The sequence below is a fragment of the Carettochelys insculpta genome, chromosome 2 (genome assembly GCF_033958435.1).
Source record: "Carettochelys insculpta isolate YL-2023 chromosome 2, ASM3395843v1, whole genome shotgun sequence".
Lineage (NCBI taxonomy): Eukaryota > Metazoa > Chordata > Testudines > Carettochelyidae > Carettochelys > Carettochelys insculpta.
In genome coordinates this window covers 278,497,040-278,515,435 of record NC_134138.1, presented here as the reverse complement: position 1 = coordinate 278,515,435, position 18,396 = coordinate 278,497,040, and the positions used below count along the sequence as shown (strand labels likewise).

Sequence of the window (18,396 nt, the reverse complement as noted above, 5' to 3'; positions counted from 1 at the left end):
GGACAGCAGTATTTCAGAAGAGGCATATGGGTTTTCTTTCTTTCGTATTTTGCTTTATAGAGCTGTGTTCCTCGGCTTCCTGTCTCCTCCCCTCTCGGTTATGGACACTCAGACCCTCACGGTATGGGCCCTCTGCTCCTAAGATAAGGTTGGTCACACGCAAGAAGGCCAGGGAAAAACACTGCATTTTATTCAAGGTGGGAGGGCCCGTTCGCATTTGTCAGAGTTAGGAAATGTTTGGTGCTGCGCCTTGGGACCTGGTGTGCTGTGTGTACAGAATAAATAAAGGTGGAAGGGAAAGATCTTGTGAAACCCGCTTAGGGTTCTGGTGACTCTTAGCACCTGAGATTTGCAGACTGCTTCCCAGACAGTAAGTAATGACCACAACCCCTCAGGGAAGCAGCTCGTATTGTGCCTGCTACACAAGATGATACCTGGAAGCAGAGAAAGGCCTGAGGCCTTCATTTTCAAAAAGACTCTGTGGGCCTTGGGCATTTTTAACATCCATGCGTGCGATACCTTGTGTTATGTGCGCTGAGGCATCCACAGATGTGCAGGCTGTGGGCACTCTGGTAATCAGCTGGGCAGCCCCTGAATCTCTCCTGGGTGGCTGCCCAAGTGCTCAGCTGATGGGGGCGCTGGTCTGGGGTGCCATATACAACATAAGACTCCATAAGGCACCTCATGGATGCCCTAAATCAATGGGCAGTTTTGCAACATGAGGTCCCAATGACTTCTCCAAGGTCGTAGCTGGAGCTGGTCTCCAGAATAGCATTAGCACCTTGGAGTCCCTCTCGCCCAGGCGTCTCTCTCCTCAGAGCTGGGCCTGGAACCCACCGATGCATTTGGGGTTATTAACAGAACACATGCTGGTGTCTTTTCCCTGGGCTGAGTGGCGCTGGCTCGCCCCTGGAGGCCCTGTGATGATGAATACTTACAATACACCAAGAAAGATGTTGAGCAAATAGACACGGGCCTAGTTCAAAATCCAAAGGGCCAGCTTTTTGAACGGTGCGGCTTGGGTGCCTCTCCACTGCAAATCCAATCCTGATTTTACCACCTGCCGTAATTAAGCCTCAAGATCTAGTGAGTTCCCCTCAAGGAGACATTGCCTAGCAGTGCCCAGACTTTCCCAACACTTCTCCAGCAGACTGGAGAGCTAGTGATGGGGCGGTGGGGTGGGGTGGGTGGCTTGATTCTACTCTCACACACAGTAGTGTAAATCAGAGGTCAGAAAAAAATAATATATAGGGATAGACCTATCTCTTAGAGCTGGAAGGGACCTTGGGAGGTCACTGAGTACAGTCCCCTACACTCATAGCAGGACTTCTCCCACCATCCCTGGCAGATTTTTTTCCCTTTTGCCAGAGCTTTAAATGGCTCCCTCAAGGAGCAAACTCCCAGCTCTGAGTTTAATCAGGCCAATGCACAAACTGCTGAGCTATCCCTCCTCCTCCAGCAGCTTGTGGAGATAGTAAGCTGCAGAAGTGATGTGAGCCCACACTCAGGCACACCAGCCAGCTTTCCCTGGGGATGTGCCGAACCCCAGTGCAAGTCTTCGGGTGGGCGTTAAACAGGGACAGATTTTAAATGACCTGATGCTAATGTTTATATTCATCCCACTGAACTCAGCCTCCAATGAGTCTTAAACCCACATGTGGGCCCTGTGTCATTCTAGCTCTGTGCTCCCCTCAGCCACAAGGCATGCAAATGCCTCTCGAGGTGCAGCCAGCCACAGGCCCAGCTTTGCCCATGTTTGCTGTCCCTGGATCGTGATCTGAAACAATGGTGTTTATTTCTTTTTCCCTTACAAACCTCCCTCCTTTGGTGTAAGAACTCCTTCCATTTCAGACAAGGTTCTCTAAAACTTCCGGCTGTTTCCCTTCCTTGTAAAGTTAGTGCAGGAATATCCCTGTCCTTGGCCTTTTCTTTCTGCAGTGTCTATTAGCAGACTGGGCAGGGATGGAAAACTAAGCTGAATTCGCTATTGATGCTGCTTCTTTTCTAAACCATGCTGGAATCAATCAGCCTTAGAGTGGACAGAACAGTCCCCATCAATCCAGAGGACCTCTAGGCACACAGCTCAGTGTAGGAGAAGCCCAGGAGCGAGTTCACTTCCATCCGGGGCAGAATGAATTTTGTTATGTGTGCCAAGGCATGTGTGGATGTGTACCACCCACAGAAACACATGTTGGCAGATGTGAGCAGCTGTGGGGAGTCTGCTAATCAGCTGGGCGACGTCTGGATCTCTCCTGGGCAGCTGCCGCGCACTCAGCTTATAGGGAGCACTGCCTGGGAGGTGTGGGAGCTCAGAGACATGCCTCTGGGGCGCAACTGCCTCCCTGTTTTTCTCCATGGGGGTGGGGTTCAAGTGGTTCGTTGTCCGGGCTGCATTCTCCCTGTCCAGCTGCTAAGGTTCCAGAGGGCAAGCCGGCACGTGGGAGTAGAAAGGGTGCCCTGACTTTCCCGGACAGGTGTGTAGCCCCAGCCTAACCTAAGTGCACACAGAGGAAAAGGTCTTGGTGCTCTCCCCCTCCGGCCACCTCTGCAGTGCTTGACGGCAAAAGAGAAAACCATGTCAGTCCATTGCCCATGACTCTAGACTGGGCTAAGCACTCCATGGCTGTGTTTCATTCACCGCTCATTTATGCAACCAGGAATGATTTTGAGAGGGCCGGACTTGACGACCTCCTGAGGTCTCTTCCAGCCCTAGGATTCTATGAATCATTTGCCCAAACCCAATGGGGTTATTCATCCATAAAAGCCAGTGTAAGGGTGTGGAGATTTGGACCTGAGACCAGTGGTGCCGACAGCTGCTGCAGGTGCAGGGGCAAGGTAGGAGGGCCTGGCTCCCCGCCTCCAGAAGGGGCATGGCCAAGGGCAGATGGGGCGGGGCTAAGGGCACTGAGCCCTGGGTCCCACTGCACATGGAACAGCATCACAGCAGCACAGCAGAGGTAACAAGAGCTTGCAACACAGGCAAAGGAGTCAAAGAGCCAGAACAGCTTAACCGCAGAGGCAGGATATGCTGCAAGGCTGGGATTTGGACCTGGATCTGAGGTGGTGCAGACTCAGGATTTTGATTTGGCCTGTTACAGAGACATCACTGCGGAAATCAGATCTGGATCCAAACCTGGCCAGAGTCCAAGGCTGTTCTGGTTCAGGGTTTGTCTAGCAACACATCGCAGGCTGTCCTTCAGAACCGCTGTTCCCAGCAGAGGTGTGCCAAGGGGTCCACGGTGCCTCCTGCGTCCCCTGTACGGAGTGAATGAAATGAACTAAGTGCACTTTCCAACGGCAGTTACTTTGTTCCTTACGCAGAGGTGGGGGAACACTTTCCCCCCCCCACTCTCCTTCACTTGCTCCTCGGTGGTGCAAAGAAACGATGTCCTCACCACCGTAATCACAAGTGGTTGGCGCCCACCCCCACCACTCATTTCGACAGGAGTCCTTCTAATCAGCTGAGTTACACCCCAGCCTGCAAAGGTCACAGTTGGGTCCATGTCTGCTGGCATGACTGCTGAGGAAAAAGAGCTGCCTCAGTCTCTGTGGCCATGGGTTTGCTGTGTCCCCTTCCGGGAAGTGAGTTTTTACAGATGTCGCGCATGTACGTGCAGAGAGCTCACAGCAGATCCCACACCTTAAGCACCAGTCAGCGGGACATTGGTGGGAATCCGTTATCTGTCTCTTTCTCTGCAGAAGTACTAAATGCATTGCTCCCTCCTGTGTCAAGCCTGGCAGAAGCCACTATGTGAAAAAGTTCAAGCTCAGGAACGTTTGCAGAATTCCTGGAAGAAGTGGAAGGAGGTTTTCCTTTTTCATTCACAGAATGTTTTATTTCATTCTCATTTTTTTGCAGTTCACGTTGCACTTGCATTCTGGTTCCCAGGGCTTAGAAAAGATGTCAGTATGCTGACAGCTGTTGTCCGACACCGCCTCTTCCAATGGGATTGGGAAGAGGAGGAGTTTAGGAAGTTGCAAGTCTTGCAAAGGACACTTAATAGCATGAGTCTCTCCAGGTTAGTTGAAAGAAGAGCAAAGAGTCCTGCCCCCACAAACAATCCTCTCCGCAGTTCTCTGCTGCTGGGGAGTTAAAGAAATCACAGTCTCCTAACAGGTGCATGGGGTTTTTTTTTTTTGTACGGAGTTCCATATTTGCAATGTTAGCCTCCAGTTCCATCTTGGGATGACCAAGAAGTCATTAGATCTATTCTATCCAGCCAGTTTTAGCCTTTTTATTTTTTCTTGTACTATATATAAACAAGTAGATCTTTCCCATCTACAGAACCTCAGAAGAAGCAGGCTGAAATCCGTTCCTCCGCACGGAGCCTGGGCAGGGAATTCCTGCTTTACTTGCACGTGTGAACGTCGTAGACTCGTATGCATTCCTGGCAGCTGACGTAGCAGCACCAGTGGAAAATACAGTGGCACTTCTCTTTCCGTTTCTCAGTCCTTGTGTTGTGCCCACGGCCGCAGCACAGAAGGTCACATCCGTCGATCCCGTGGGAGGTGACGTTGCAGATCCGGTCTCGGGTCCCGAAGGAGCCCGTCTCGGGGTTCGGCTCGCAAAAGTTAGGTGAGTTCTCATAGTAAACCAGGTCTCTCTCTGTCGGGGCCTTGAAGAAGTTGTACTTGGGCCTGAGCGTCTCCACCCAGCCACGGGACTCCCGATGCTTCTCCACCACCATTTCAGAAGCGCTGTCATACTTGTCCTTGAGATAGTCTCCAATAACCCTGAAGTCTGGCTGGGACCACCAGCATGTCTTCACCTCACAGCTGCCCGACAGACCATGACATTTGCACTTCAGATGCATGTGATCAATAATGGACTAGAAAAGAGAGAAAAAGAGAAGAGGGAACCATTAGTCCATGAAGGTATGTCTACACTACAGAGTTATTCTGGAATAGTTTATTTCAGAGTTGTTATTCCAAAATAAGCTATTCCAGAATAACGTGTCCACACTGCAGGGAAGCCCCAAAATAAGTAACACTTATTCCAAAGTAGTCCGTCCACACACAATACAACCTATTTCAGATTAGTGCACCTGGAAGCACATAAAAGATAGGCACTTGCAACCAGATTTCTACATCTACACAGTGGCGCTATTTCAAAAGAAGCTCTTCTGGAAGAGTTTATTTCAAAATAGCCTCTATCCACTGTCTACACAGCCCCTATTCTGAAAGGTCTGTTTCAGAATAGAGGCTATGCCTTGTAGAATGAGGTATACCAAATTCGAAATAAGCTGTCCATTATTTCAAAATAGCGGTCGTGTTGTGTAGACGCTTGCAAAGTTATTTCGGAATAGTGGTCGTTATTCCCAGATGACTTTGCTGTGTAGACACACCCTAATATGGATGAATAATACATTCAGTTATTTACTTTACAATTCTCATCCCGAAGAAGTCTAGATTCACAGCTGGTGGAAACTGGCTTAGCTTCCTCAACTACACTTGTATACACCCGTCAGGTATAGGACATGGTCTACATCACGGGCTCCCAGCCTTCTCAGGCACACTTCAGTAAGACAAGCAATTCTATGACACACCCACTTTTTTCAACTGAATCAATTGCTCATAAAGTTGCCCCTCCCTGCCAGCCTGTTGGAGCTGGGATGGGGAATTTAAACTGTGTCTCACCTCCAACAGCCTCCTGACATCCCTTCCTCCCCGGTCCACAGCACAGTGCAAGCAGACTTGTTGCTTCAGCCACAGCTGGCACAGGGTTATCAATCTACCTCTGTTGTGGGAGGGGAATTTGACAACGTTTTAATGCCACACTTGGACAGTTTTCATGGCACACCAGTGTGCCACGGCACACCAGTTGAAAACCACTGATCTACATGAAGTATTTTCAGTGAGAGGTAAGGTCATTCCTGTACCTGTGTGTGCAAATATTTCTACTGCTACATTCGCACCCGAAGATCAGTTTGCTCAGGAGTGTAATGCAGCCACCTCTGAGGTGGAATGTGGCAGCTTTTTAACTTCACTTAGCCAAACCAAACAACGCTGTAAGACAGAGTGAAGGAGGATTCATAAGCTGATTGAAACTGCACGGAGAATTCACGGGCGAAATGTGCTATGATTAGCCAAACTGGAATTCAGCCAGTTCATCAAAGCTCCCTTTTCTTGCAAACGAGACTCTACCCAGGGAGCGTCACCTACTGAATCACCAGTGTCACTTCCTGCTGCATCTTAAGATTTTCTTCAGAGGTGTGTTCAGCAGGTCACCGCTTGGCAGCTGAGTGCACAACAGCAGTGTTGCCAACTCTTGCAATTTTATCACCAGCCTTATACTGGTTGGTGTTTTCCTGAAAGCCCCAGTTTCTGGAGACACGTGAATAGGCAACAACTTCATCTTTTATTCCAACTACCAGAAAGCAGCAGAACCAACAGCCACTGCAGGACTGGGGGCAAGGTGGGAGAGGGGGCCCAGATCTCTTCCCCCAGAAGGGGAGGGGTCAAAGGTGGAAGGGGCAGGGCTTAGGGATGGCATAGCGCTCCGCAGCACGTCAAAGGGGCCCAAAGTGCTGACAGCTGGTGCTGATGTTCAGCAGTGGCTGTGGCTGGAACTCCAAGCTCCTTTGAAATGCCAGGTCAGGGAAAAATTGTCCTCTTTGCTCCCTGCCACCCTGTCGGTGGGCCTGCCAGAAAATAAGCTGCCCATGAAAGGAACTGAGAATGCATTGTTAAGTCATTCTCGTGATTTGAGAAGTCTGACTCCTGCGTGCTTTGAATGCTTAGAATTGGCACTACCACACCCATGGGTGGCACGGTTACCCAATGGCATGGGTGAAATTCCCACCTGGTCTAAATGGAAGACCTGACCACTGTCTTCATTATGCTGCCTTACCCAGGGCTGAAATTGAGCCAAAGATTTCCCAGGCAATGCTCACCACCATTCCGAGGTGGAAGATAGCCTGACTGAGTTTATTCCATGGGCTTCATTATGCAGAGCTGATCAGCAAATTTCTTCGTGCATGACCGGACTAGTACCCAGCTAAATCCCAAAGATTTGCCATGAATCAGCAACTACAAGGTGCAATCGACATTTTGGGGCTTTTTTGTTTCTTTTGTTTTGTTTTGTTTTGTTTTGTTTTGTTTTGTTTTGTTGTTTTTGGTGCCAATTAGGCAGCTTCATTCACTGCCAAGGCGTCTGTAATTAGTGATGGGAGAACAACAGACTTGTTTGGTTCTCTTAATCATCTCAACCTCAGTCAAAGCTTTTGGTCTGGAGATTGGAGTTGAATTCTTAGGAGAACTGGTTGAGACTTCCCCTATGGCTTAGCTTAATTAGCTGGAAATACTTGACTCTGGAGAACAGGAACTTGTGCATCTCAGGAGCATCATCATAGTGTGAATGAATGGAAAACGTATGCTGTTTCTGAAGCAACAGGGTTTCAGTTTAAATGCTGTGCCAGTTTCTGTCTCATCTATTATATCTACTAAGGTGCCAAAAATGGCTCAGAATTCTGAGGCTGGCCTGAAGATGAAGACAGCCCATACAAGACCCTCAATGGTCAGTTTTGGACTCACAGCTAATATTGTATCTCTATACTGATTCTCAGGATGAGGCAGTTCCTCATTATCCTATCCAACCCTGTGGCTATATGCTCTGGCTTGTCTTTTACTGCCATCAGAAATGCTGCATAACTCATGCTATCCAAGACCTGATGTACAGCTTGATGACAAATCACCACCAGTGACACGCCTTGCTTCCCTCTTCTGCTATTTAGTTGCAGCCACCCTCATTTTGTGTTGGGATTCACCTTGGATTTTAAAGCCGTGTGTGTCATATCTAGGGCCAGAGTCTCAGCTGATGTAAATTGGAACAACTCCCATTAGTTTCAATGAAGCTTCACTCATCTCCATCAGTTGAGGACCTTGCTCTCAGGTTTTGGCCTGCTCTGGACTGTGGTTACATTCAGCGGTGGAACGCTATCTTGGGGGAGTGAAACCTTCGTAATCTTTGTAAATGGACAGAGCACACTTTAGAAGGGAGTAGGAGCCTGTTCTGAGTCTACAATTCAATGCAGTTTGGTCCCTAGGTAAGATAAACCAGGAGGTCCCTCTATAGCGGAGAGGGAACAGGAAACAATTTTTGTGAGGCATCTAGTGGGGCGAGGGATGAAGACATTCGCTCCAAGCCCAGAACACTTCCTGGTGGTGCTAAGGAGCAGGTGTATCGACAGTCTTGTTTTGCAATTGCCCTGTTGGCCACAAGCTCTTTTCCTCAGGTGCTCAACACAGGCAGTTGAAGTAAAATGTAGGGCAACTGTAGGTACCGGCTAGGTGTGAAGAGGCATGGAACTAAGAGCCCAGAGAAATCTGTATGTGATGACATTCCTCTCGGTCTTCCTTCAGACTGAACCTAAGTAGTTCATGGCTGAGTATGTGAACTTCTGTCACTTGAGCTCGCAGGCTGAAGCCAAAATCCTCAAAGGCCTGGCTCCAATGGGAGTTAGGCACCTAAATGCCTTTGGGGATCAAGGCCTAGGACCCATGCCTGGCAGTGACAGCAGGCTCATATCTTCTGTGGATCCCCTTCTGAGGGGAATCTGTAACACACACCGGGCAGTGGGAGCTACAGCATTGAATCCAACTGTTCACCTTAGATTCTTCTTGCCGTTCACCTGGGGTTTTAGATGCGGGGGGTTGGAAGGAAATGTTTCGAGGAACTCAGTAAAATGAACCCAAGTGACCTTACCGTCCTCCCAGCTTCATTGTTGTGCCTGTTCATGGCTGACCGAGCATCTGGCCTGTTTTCTCGAGCATCTGCAAACTCTCGAGACACCATGGTGCCGAATTCCACATCCTCACTGCAGCCTCCCCATTTCCAACCTTCCCCGGGGGGGCCCTTGTGGCGGGTGTCGCAGCCGCAGATGGTGGCGGAGCCCTCAGCACAGGATCTGGTCACCGCGAAGGCCACGCCAGCAGAGGCAATGGCGTGGACGAAGGCCGACTCCCTGGTAGCTGTGAAAGAGGGAAAGGTGTTACTGAGGGGGGGGACCCACATGACCCTTCCCAGCAGAATGGCGTGAGTGGCTGCTTGGAAGAACACAGAAGCAGGCTAGGAACCAACCTCCTGGCTTAAGAATTCCAGAATCCCAGCACTGGAGGACACTGAATGGACCCAATGGATTTTGGATCAGGCTCTAGGAAGCAAATGGCCAAATGGAGCTCTCAGGTTCTCCCAGTTCCAGCTGTCCCAGACTGATTCTGGTATGTATGGACTGGGCCCCAGTCACCCCTGTGGGAGGGGAGACACCTCTTTGCTGCCCGACTCCACTCTGTGGCTGTGGGGCCAAGGCCAAATAAACCTCACACTTTTCAGAGCCCTGTGACCAGCCCAGGCTTTGCAGGACTCTGCAAATGGTGTGGCTGCTTCCTTAGCATGGTGTGGACAGCTGAGAAAACACCAGGACTTTTGGCTATTCCAACATGCTGCTTCCCCCACCATGCATACCAAGTGCTGCCCTCCTCATATTGCCTTGAAACATCCTCTTCTTTTCTACCTGATCTGATAACCCAGCTGCTGTGGCCAATGCATTGGCTCTTACGGCATCATAGGAATGTAGGGCTCAGAGGGATCTTGAGAGGTCATTTAGCCCAATTGCCTCTATTAAGGCGAGACCAGGTAAACCCTAGATCATCCCTAATGGGAGCCTGTCCAAACTGATGTGAGAAAATCCCATGACGTGGATTCCACAACATCCCTTGGAAACCTATTGCAGAGCTTAACTACCTTTAGTGTAAAGTTTTTCCTGATATCTAACCTAAAATCTCACTTGTTGCAGATTCAACTCAGTATTTCTTGTCCTGCCTTCTTTGGATATGCAGAGCAATTGAGTGGTCTACCTAGGCAGTGGACATAAATGTGGGGCAATAGGTGTCTTAAGTGCAGCTTTTATCCTAGCTGAAGATTGTTCTTAGGGTCCCCCTCAATTTTCTTTTCTCACAACTAAACATGTCAAGTTTTTGAAGCTTTCCCTCATAGGGCAGATTTTCTAAAACCTTCGGTCATTTTTGTGGCTCCTCTCTGGATCCTCACACATTTGTCCACATCTCAAAAGTGTGACACCCCGAAGAGAACACAGTGGTTCAGGCCTCACCACTGCTGAGTACAGCTGTACGATGACTTCCCATGTCTTATGTACAACCCTCTGGGTAATACAACTCAGAATGATATTAGTTTTTTTTACAACTGCATCACATTGCTTATGCTCATTCAATTTGTGATCCACTATAACCCCCAAATCTTTTCAAGCAGTGCTGCCAACTAGCCATTTATTCTTCAGCCTGTAGTTGTTCATTTGATTTTTCCCTCGTAAGGACTTTGCATTTGTCTTTATTGAATTTCATCCGTTGATTTTGGAACAAATTTCTGCTTTGTCAATTTCATTGTAGAATCATAGAATCTCAGGGCTGGCAGGGATCTCAGGAGGTCATCTAGTCCAGACCTCTGCTTCAAGCAGGGTCATTTTACATTCATTTTACATTCTAACCCTGTCCTTCAATTTCACTATAGCTACTTTATCTAAACTTTCTTTAACCTGTTCTTTCCCTGTCTCAGCTTGCATTCCTTCCCCTTGGTTGTTAATTTTCATTGTGTTGAGTATCTGAGTATCATTAACATTTTTCTTGAAAACTGTAGCAAAAAGGGCAGTCAACACATTAGCCTTCTTAATGTCATCCTGTTATTAACTCTCCTTCTCTCCTAAGTAAGGACCTACCTTTTCTTGCTGTTTTTTTCTCTTGTTCCTAATTAATGTAAAGATTCTCTTGGTATTGGCTTTTATGTCCCTCACTAGCTATAACCCATTATGTGCCTTTCTGATTTTGTCACTACATGGTTGCCCCATTCTTTTGTACTCAGCTTTTGCAATTGATCCGTGTTTGCCCTTATACAGTATTCCTTTTCGTTTTGACATCTTTAAGAGCTTCTGATGACACCTTATTGATTTCTTATTGTTCTTCCTATCTGTCCATCACATCAGTTAGTTTGCAGTTGTACCTTTAAAATTGTCTTCTTTAGACACTGAGGGCACCTCTAGACTGTACGCAGGATCAATCCAGTCAGGATTGATCTTCCAGAGTTTGATTTCATGAGCTTGGTAGAGACACGTGAAATCAAACTATCTGGGATCAGCAGTCAACCCCTGTACTTCTCCATATTGTGAGGAGTAAGGGAGGTTGATGGGAGATTTTCTCAGGTCGACCTCCCTCTGTGAAGACATCCAGATAAATCAATTGAAGATAAATCAGTTCTAGCTACACAATTGCTGTAGCTAGAATTGCATATCTACAGTCAACTCACCTGCCTAGTTTAGACCAAGCTTGACAGATCTCCTGAACTCCTTTTCCCTTTGTATACATTTAATTGAAAATGGTCCAAGTTGCTTTAGTTCTACCTGTATTGAAAACACAGACCAAACCTGATAATCCAGCCCTCTGGATTATCAATCCCAATTATCCAAACAAATCTGGTGTCACCCATGTTGTCAGGGTGACCAGTACTGCTCTGCAATACAAATACAGCCGCAGAGGTAGATTTTTCAACTGGTTTAAACTGGTGTAGTTCCATTGACTCCCATGACTCTGTGCTGTGTTTACACGAGCTGATGATCTGGCCCTATAACTTCAGATGCTCAGTCAATTATTTGCATTTAGTAATATGGAGAGTATTTAACAAGCCAAGTCAAAACCCTAACATGTTCTCAGGACAGAAACCAATATTGCGTGCTACCAGAGAAGTCCTGACTAGCTTGAATACTTGAGCCAGAACCTGTGCAATGGCTCTTCTGTTTGGGAAGGCTACCAAATCCGACAATATATAAATAAAACAGCACACAGGCAATTACAAGCAAAAGGGGTAAGCAGTGCCTGCAACACAATGTCAGCATGTTTATAAAGGTCAGTAAGTCACTGAGCGCATACCCGTAAGGGAGAAGATAGTTTTAATCAAGCACTTAGAGAAACTCTTCAGATCTGGAGGGTTTTTTGTTTTTTTTGTTTTCTTCCTTAACAATAACTTCAGATTTTCCAAAGCACATCTCATACTGAAAGACTGCAGAGTACTCAATAAACTGGGCATGTAGGGACTGCTTCCCTGCCAGTGAAAGGCAGCTGCCTCTTGGGTGGAACACACTAGCTATTTAACCACACGCAACAGGATGTGCACAGCACTCACGGGGAGTTCAGTTGGGCAGAATGCAGTTGAGATGTGTCCCAAAGCACTGAGGTTACCAACCCTACTCCTGAGATAACTGCCTTAATGACCACCACACTGGGGGTGTTGGATTTGAGTTACGATTCTCACCCCTAACTTTAGGCTGGGACTCTGGGCTCAATATTGATGCAGATGGAAGAGCACCATCTAGTGAAGCACTTCCTGCACATATTAGGTCTCCGGACCTTCATCCTGTTACTAAGCAGACCTGACCCTGCTGAGCTTTGGAGAGCTCACCAGGTCAGAGCCTGAGGCGCTGTGGCTGCAGGAATGGAGAAGGAGTGCATAGATACAGATAAGCAGAAGGAAGGCATGCACTTGTAATGGAAATGAGGGGTTATTAAGGTGCCATATAAAAATGCAAGAGCCTTAGCAAAGATAAGAGGAGAGCGCAATGAATTTGTCAGCCAGCCTCATTCCTCTCTGGGTGGTTCTGGTAGCAGGAGACAGGCAGCTGGTTACAGCTCGAAGACCTGCTTCTGGAAAGTCAGCTGGTGGGAGCAGGTTAAGGGGGAGTCGGGTTAAGAGCATATTAACTGCTGTTTATCCCTGTGGCCGCAGGTCACTGAGTCTCTGGCTTCAGCACATTAACATCTCATATTGCTTCCAGCGCAGGCTGAGATTTTTCAAACGTGATTTAGTGATTTTGTTTGCTGCAATGATTAAGGGCCTGGTTTTAGACGAATCAAAGGAGGCTCAGTTGCACAAGGTGGGTGCTCAGCAGGATTCCCTCTAATTTTTCCATCCATGGATGGAATAAATTTTTTTATGTGTGGATGTGCACCACTGATTCAAACACCGGCTGAGAGCTGTGCTGATCAGCTGGCCGGCACCTGAATCATAGAATCGTGGAATACTAGAACTGGAAGGGACCTCAACAGGTCATCAAGTCCAGTCTCCTGCCCTCATGGCAGGACCAAGCACCATCTGAGTCCAAGCACTCAGCTTACAGGAAATGAGGAAAGTGCTCAGCCCTTTCTGATCAGCTGGGTACTCAAAAATGTCCCAAACTGCCCCCCAGCAAGATGTACCTACGCAAAATCACTAGCCACTTTTGAAATCCTCACACAGTATCTTGAGGTTTTATCCTTCAGAGTTTCCTGGTTCTACCCTCCTTGATCCAGCCAGAGACATATGGATGGAGGGGGAAAGTGATACTATCTGCAAGGAGAATTAAGGAAGACAGGGAGTCAGGAGACCTGAGAATTTATTTCCAGCTCTTCTGCAGACTTCCTATGTAATCTTGGGCAAGTCACCTAATCCCCCTGTGTCCTGTAGTGTTCTTATCGGTAAGGCAAAGGACAATTCTACCTGTCTCCCAAGGAATTCACAGAGCTAAATTTGTTGATGTTCACTGAGTTACTTGGACAGAAGATGGAAAGTATTATTACAGCTTAGCGTTCACTGCTGAGATGGTACAACCAGAGAAATGATACTAAAGAATGCAGCTTCTTTAAAAAAGACAAAGGATGAGGAGCTGAGGCGAGGTAACTGCTTGTGAAAATGAGATCTGACTCCTGGGAGAGAAATTGTCACGGCTTTCGGATACCTCTGAACTAAGTCTGGTGGCACCTTATAGACTAACAGATATTTTGGAGCATAAACTTTCATGGGCAAAGACCCACCTCATCAGATGCATGAAGTGGGTCTTTCCCACGAAAGCTTATGCTCCAAAGTATCTGTTAGTCTATAAGGTGCCACAGGACTTCTTGCTGTTTTTGAAGATACAGACTAACTCGGCTACCTCGCTGAACAAAGGCTGGTGATCTTCCTGAGAGTGAATGATTATGGGCAGTATATTGTAGTGGCTGCCGAGGAATTCCAGGTGGTCGCTGCTGTGTGCTGTGGGTGCTCTGAACATGAGAGCTGTAGCGAAGACAGAAGGCAGAATATCCTGCCTTCAACTCTTTCAGCGTTCACAGTAGAAGGTCTATGACACACAGCAGATCAGTCTTGATTTCAGTCCAGAGTGGGCAGTGGTAATAGTGGGTTTCCTATGTACACACAGGCACAGAGAAGTCAGTTGGCTCTGGACGATACTGTATCCCATCGAAAAGGGACCCCTGGAGAGGCAATGATCTCATTAACCGGAGATTTGTAATTTGTCAATTACAGCCGAAGTGATTTGGGTGCCTGACTCTCCTTGACTTCCAATGGGAGGGGACTTAGGCTGCAAATTTTAAACCCCTCCTTGACTTAAGGAATTCGTGTAGAAGGGACTCCACCACAACCCTTGGTGAGCCGGTTCAAAGACTAAGTACCCTCACTGTGAACAATTAAATGGGCCAACGAGAGCAAGAGATTGACTCAAGAGCCTCATGTTGGCTCCCTCAGTGGGGAGAGTCATGGTCACATCCCTGCTCCAATGAGGAGTTAATTAGCTGTGCAAAGTAGAACAGCGCCACATGGAGAGTCTGAGAAACCCTGGCCCCAGGATCCCCAAGAGCCTGGTGCTTGGGGCACGGTGGTGGGAAACCTGGCTCCAAGCCCCAGCTCAAGGCAGGCAGCACGGCGGGGGGGTTTAAAAACAGCCCCTGCCTTAGCATTCCATCTCCTACCCCACCCCCTAAAGGGGCTGGCCCTCACTCCCTGGATTAACTTGGGCAAAGGCTGAGCTGTTACAGGCACCCAGGCCTGCTGATATGCAGGGGGAGGAGGTGCAATGGGGCAGTTGCCCTGGGCCCTTTGAAGTGCCACAGAAGCACTGCCCTGTCACTGGGTGTGGCTGTGAGGGAGCGTGAGGGTGGGGTTTAGTGCTGCATTGCAGGTGGAGCCGAGGGTTGACTGCTCTAGGCCCTGCTCCTTCTGCCCTAGGCCCGCCCCCTCTTCCCTAAACCCCACTCCTTCTGCCCTAGTCCCCGCCCCTTATTCTCTAGTCCCCGCCCCTTCTGCCCTAGGCCCTGAGAGCTGGGGCCTGCTGCAGCTGTCAGCCCCGCTATAGGCACCTAATTCCAGGTCAGCGTTCACGACCAAGAATCCCCACTGGAAATCAGCATCTCTGTCAAGTCAGGTACCTAAGCCCCAGATCAATGGGCTTTAGGCCTGTTTGAGGATATGGGCCTTCAGCCCTACCCTGTTCCTCGGCAGTTCACATTGATGAGTTTAGGGACTCCCCACTCAACATGCTGGCACATGAAAATCCCACCGTGAGGTGCCTAAACCTCCTCCTACAGTGCACCGAGTGCCTAGGAGTTATCGGAGTATCCTTTTTGAATCTAGCATGAGGCTCAAACCCAGCTGCTAAATGCATCTCAAACGCTGCACGTGTGTAGGGGACGTTAGGTGGGAAAAGCCAGTGAGGAACAGCCAAAACACAGAATGAAACAGAATTTTTGTGCACTGGGTGTCAGACCCTCCTGCTCTCTGCCTGTGGTCTCTTATGGGTGGGTCTTTTGAGGGCTGTAATGCTTTGATATAATTCTGGTCATTGGGATGCTGGTGGCGGGGTGGCACTGAATGACCAGTGATGAGGTCAGGCTAGAAAGTCAGGTGTTCTCCCCTGGCCTTCATCTCTAGGGCTCTAAATCAGTGGTGGGCACCCTGAGGCCAGGGGCTCCACCGGCTGTGGCTGAAAAAAGTGAAGGAGGACCCCTCATGTGGCCCATTCATAATACATGGTTACCCATCACTGCTCTGAATGGTAGACGAATCTCAATTATGTCATCAAGTCCTTGTTTTTTACCTGTGCAATATATTTAGACACTACGAGTTGTGCATCTCGGCAGGAGGTTAGATTAGATGGTCACTGGGGGTCCCTTCTAATGCTTTGGTCGTATGGGTCTGTGATTACTCTACAACATATCCTACCAACATCCTCAACCTAGATACCTTACAAGAAATTTTGTTTGAAATGACCCAAATGCCAGGGCTTTCAACCCCTCTTATGGGAAATGATTCCATGGGAAAAAAAAGATAAGCTTTTCTTCTTTTTTCTTTTTCTTAGCATATCACGTTTCCTGCCACCAAAATATCCCCAGGCACCAGTTGAAACCAATAGACTCCATGAATTTTGCTTCAAATGGAAGGTCTGTTGAATGTATTTACATTCTTGTTATTTCTCTGGAGCACCTAGCCAACTCAGAGGAGACTGGTACCATAGCAAAGTTATTTTGGATTAATGGCTACTATTTCCAAATAACTTTGTGAGCATCTACACAACAAATAATTTCAAAATAGCAGATGGCTTATTTTGAATTCCATGAACGTTATTCTACAAGGAATAGTGCCTATTCTGAAACGGATATTTTGGAATAGAGACTGTATACGCAGGGTATAGGGGCTATTTTGAAATAAACTATTTTGGAATAGCTTATTCTGAAATAACACTGCTGTGTGGACATAGTATTTCACGTTAAAGCCCCTGGAAGCAGCACTCTGAACGGAAATAGGCTGTATTGTGTGTGAACATTCTATTTTGGAATAAGGTTTGCTTATTTTGGGACTTCCGTTTATTTTGGGCTAATAACTCCAGAATAAACTATTCCAGAATAACTCTGTCATATCTATTGTACAGGATGCTGATCAGGTGTCATGCAGACATACCCTCACTGTGCCAGGGAGTGTACAAATACACAACGAGAGACAGTTCCTACCCCAGAGCTTGCAGTTAAAACAGACATGACAAACCAGGAAGGAGGGTTGGGGGGAAAGCAGAGGCCCCTGACATTAAGGTGATTAGCATAAGGTCTCCAAGTTGATGAGTGGCAGAGATAAGTACAGAATCCTGAGTCCTAACCTTTAGATAACAGAACAAAAAGCAGTCCTGTAACACTTTAAAGACTAACATTTGCAGATCTGAAGAAGTGGGTCTGCCCCACCAAAGCTCATTACCTAATAAATCATTTTGTTGGTCTTTGAAGTGCTACAAGAACTGCTTTTTCGCTTTCTGAGGATGCAGACTAGCTACCGCTCTGTGAGTATTCACCTTAGATAACAGCTTTGCCAACAAGCCATTGAAACCACTCTGCAGTGGGGCTGATTTCCTGCTGTCTAGTTAACACTCATCCCATCCCGCCCACCTGCTGCTTTCCCTCTCACACCAGCTGTACACAAACCCCGAAAAGCTTGTCAGGCTGAAGAGTGAAGTGAGATTTTTTTAATTCAAGGGGTGGAAAAAGTAAGGATCTAGGACAGAAATGCTGTGTGCTAGTAACTGGGTTCTACTAATGGCCCTTCAGTTTGGAACTGACAGAGCTAAATACAGGGCTTCTTGAGACAGGGTGTAATCACACAACACAACACTGCTGCAGGAAGCTATCTTCAGGGTGTAACCATGCAACGCAACACTACTGTGGGAACCTGTCTCGTGCAGTGTTTCTTAAACTTTTTGCGACCACGGAACACCAAACAATAATATTTTTGGTGCAGAATGCCAAGAAAATTTTCTTAAAAAATACTGTTGGCGGCCCAAAAAAGTCAAATAACAACATGTGCCGCCAAACCAAAATGAAGGAATGTAATCAGGCATCACAGCACTGAAGAAGTAACATTGTATCTGGGTTTAATAACAGAAAATGTAGACCAGCAACAGGGATATCAAAAAAGCGTCAGAGGCTCACTGCACACCTCTGAGCACCAGTGTTCTGTGGAACGCAGTTTAAGAAACACTGATCAAATGGCGAGGTTTTAAGAAGAGCTTAGACATGGTGCTTTCCTATTCACAGATAACGCTCATAGCCAGATGGACTTGTCCTACGTGACCTGTAATGCCCCAGCATCCTGAAATTAATACATATGTTTTCTCGTAAATAGCCTGTGATTTGTAATTGTGCTGAGCAAAGTAAAGATCATCTCCCAGAGTAGTTTGGGTGGCAGGATCTACACGAGGCAGAGAGCTTAAAGATGCGAGTGTGGCTCTCTGCAAAGGCAGAGACACAGCTGCTGTGGGCTGTGAGCACAGCATGAGCATCCGGACCTGTGACAGGGCCAGTTCCTCCCTGTTTGTAGCTATGCAAGCTGATAAGGATAATCAACGCTCAAGCTCCAGGGCGTAGGCTGATGGCTGGAGGGCTCAGAATGGAAATTCCCTCTTGCTTTCCCAAGCGCAGCTTGGTATGATTAGGTTGGAGCCCTGTCTGCTTTTCGTCCTCTGACATGTCCGGTCTGGTGTCAGCCGACGTGGACGTAGGTTTTGTCTACACTTGTAAGTCTAAGGTGAAGCCGCAGCAGCA

General features: G+C 47.7%; 1 protein-coding gene across 1 annotated transcript in view; it reads right to left on the bottom strand.

Annotated features, from left to right (window-relative positions):
- Positions 1–4,343: 4,343 nt before the first annotated feature.
- WNT3A (Wnt family member 3A) overlaps positions 4,344–18,396 on the bottom strand; it is a 141,053-nt gene continuing 127,000 nt past the window's right edge. The window contains exons 3-4 of the mRNA XM_074986353.1: positions 8,705–8,970; positions 4,344–4,829 (exon numbers count right to left, since the gene is read on the bottom strand). Of these exons, the coding sequence (XP_074842454.1) occupies positions 4,350–4,829; positions 8,705–8,970 (746 nt within the window). The 3' untranslated portion in view covers positions 4,344–4,349. The remainder of the gene's footprint in view (positions 4,830–8,704; positions 8,971–18,396) is intronic.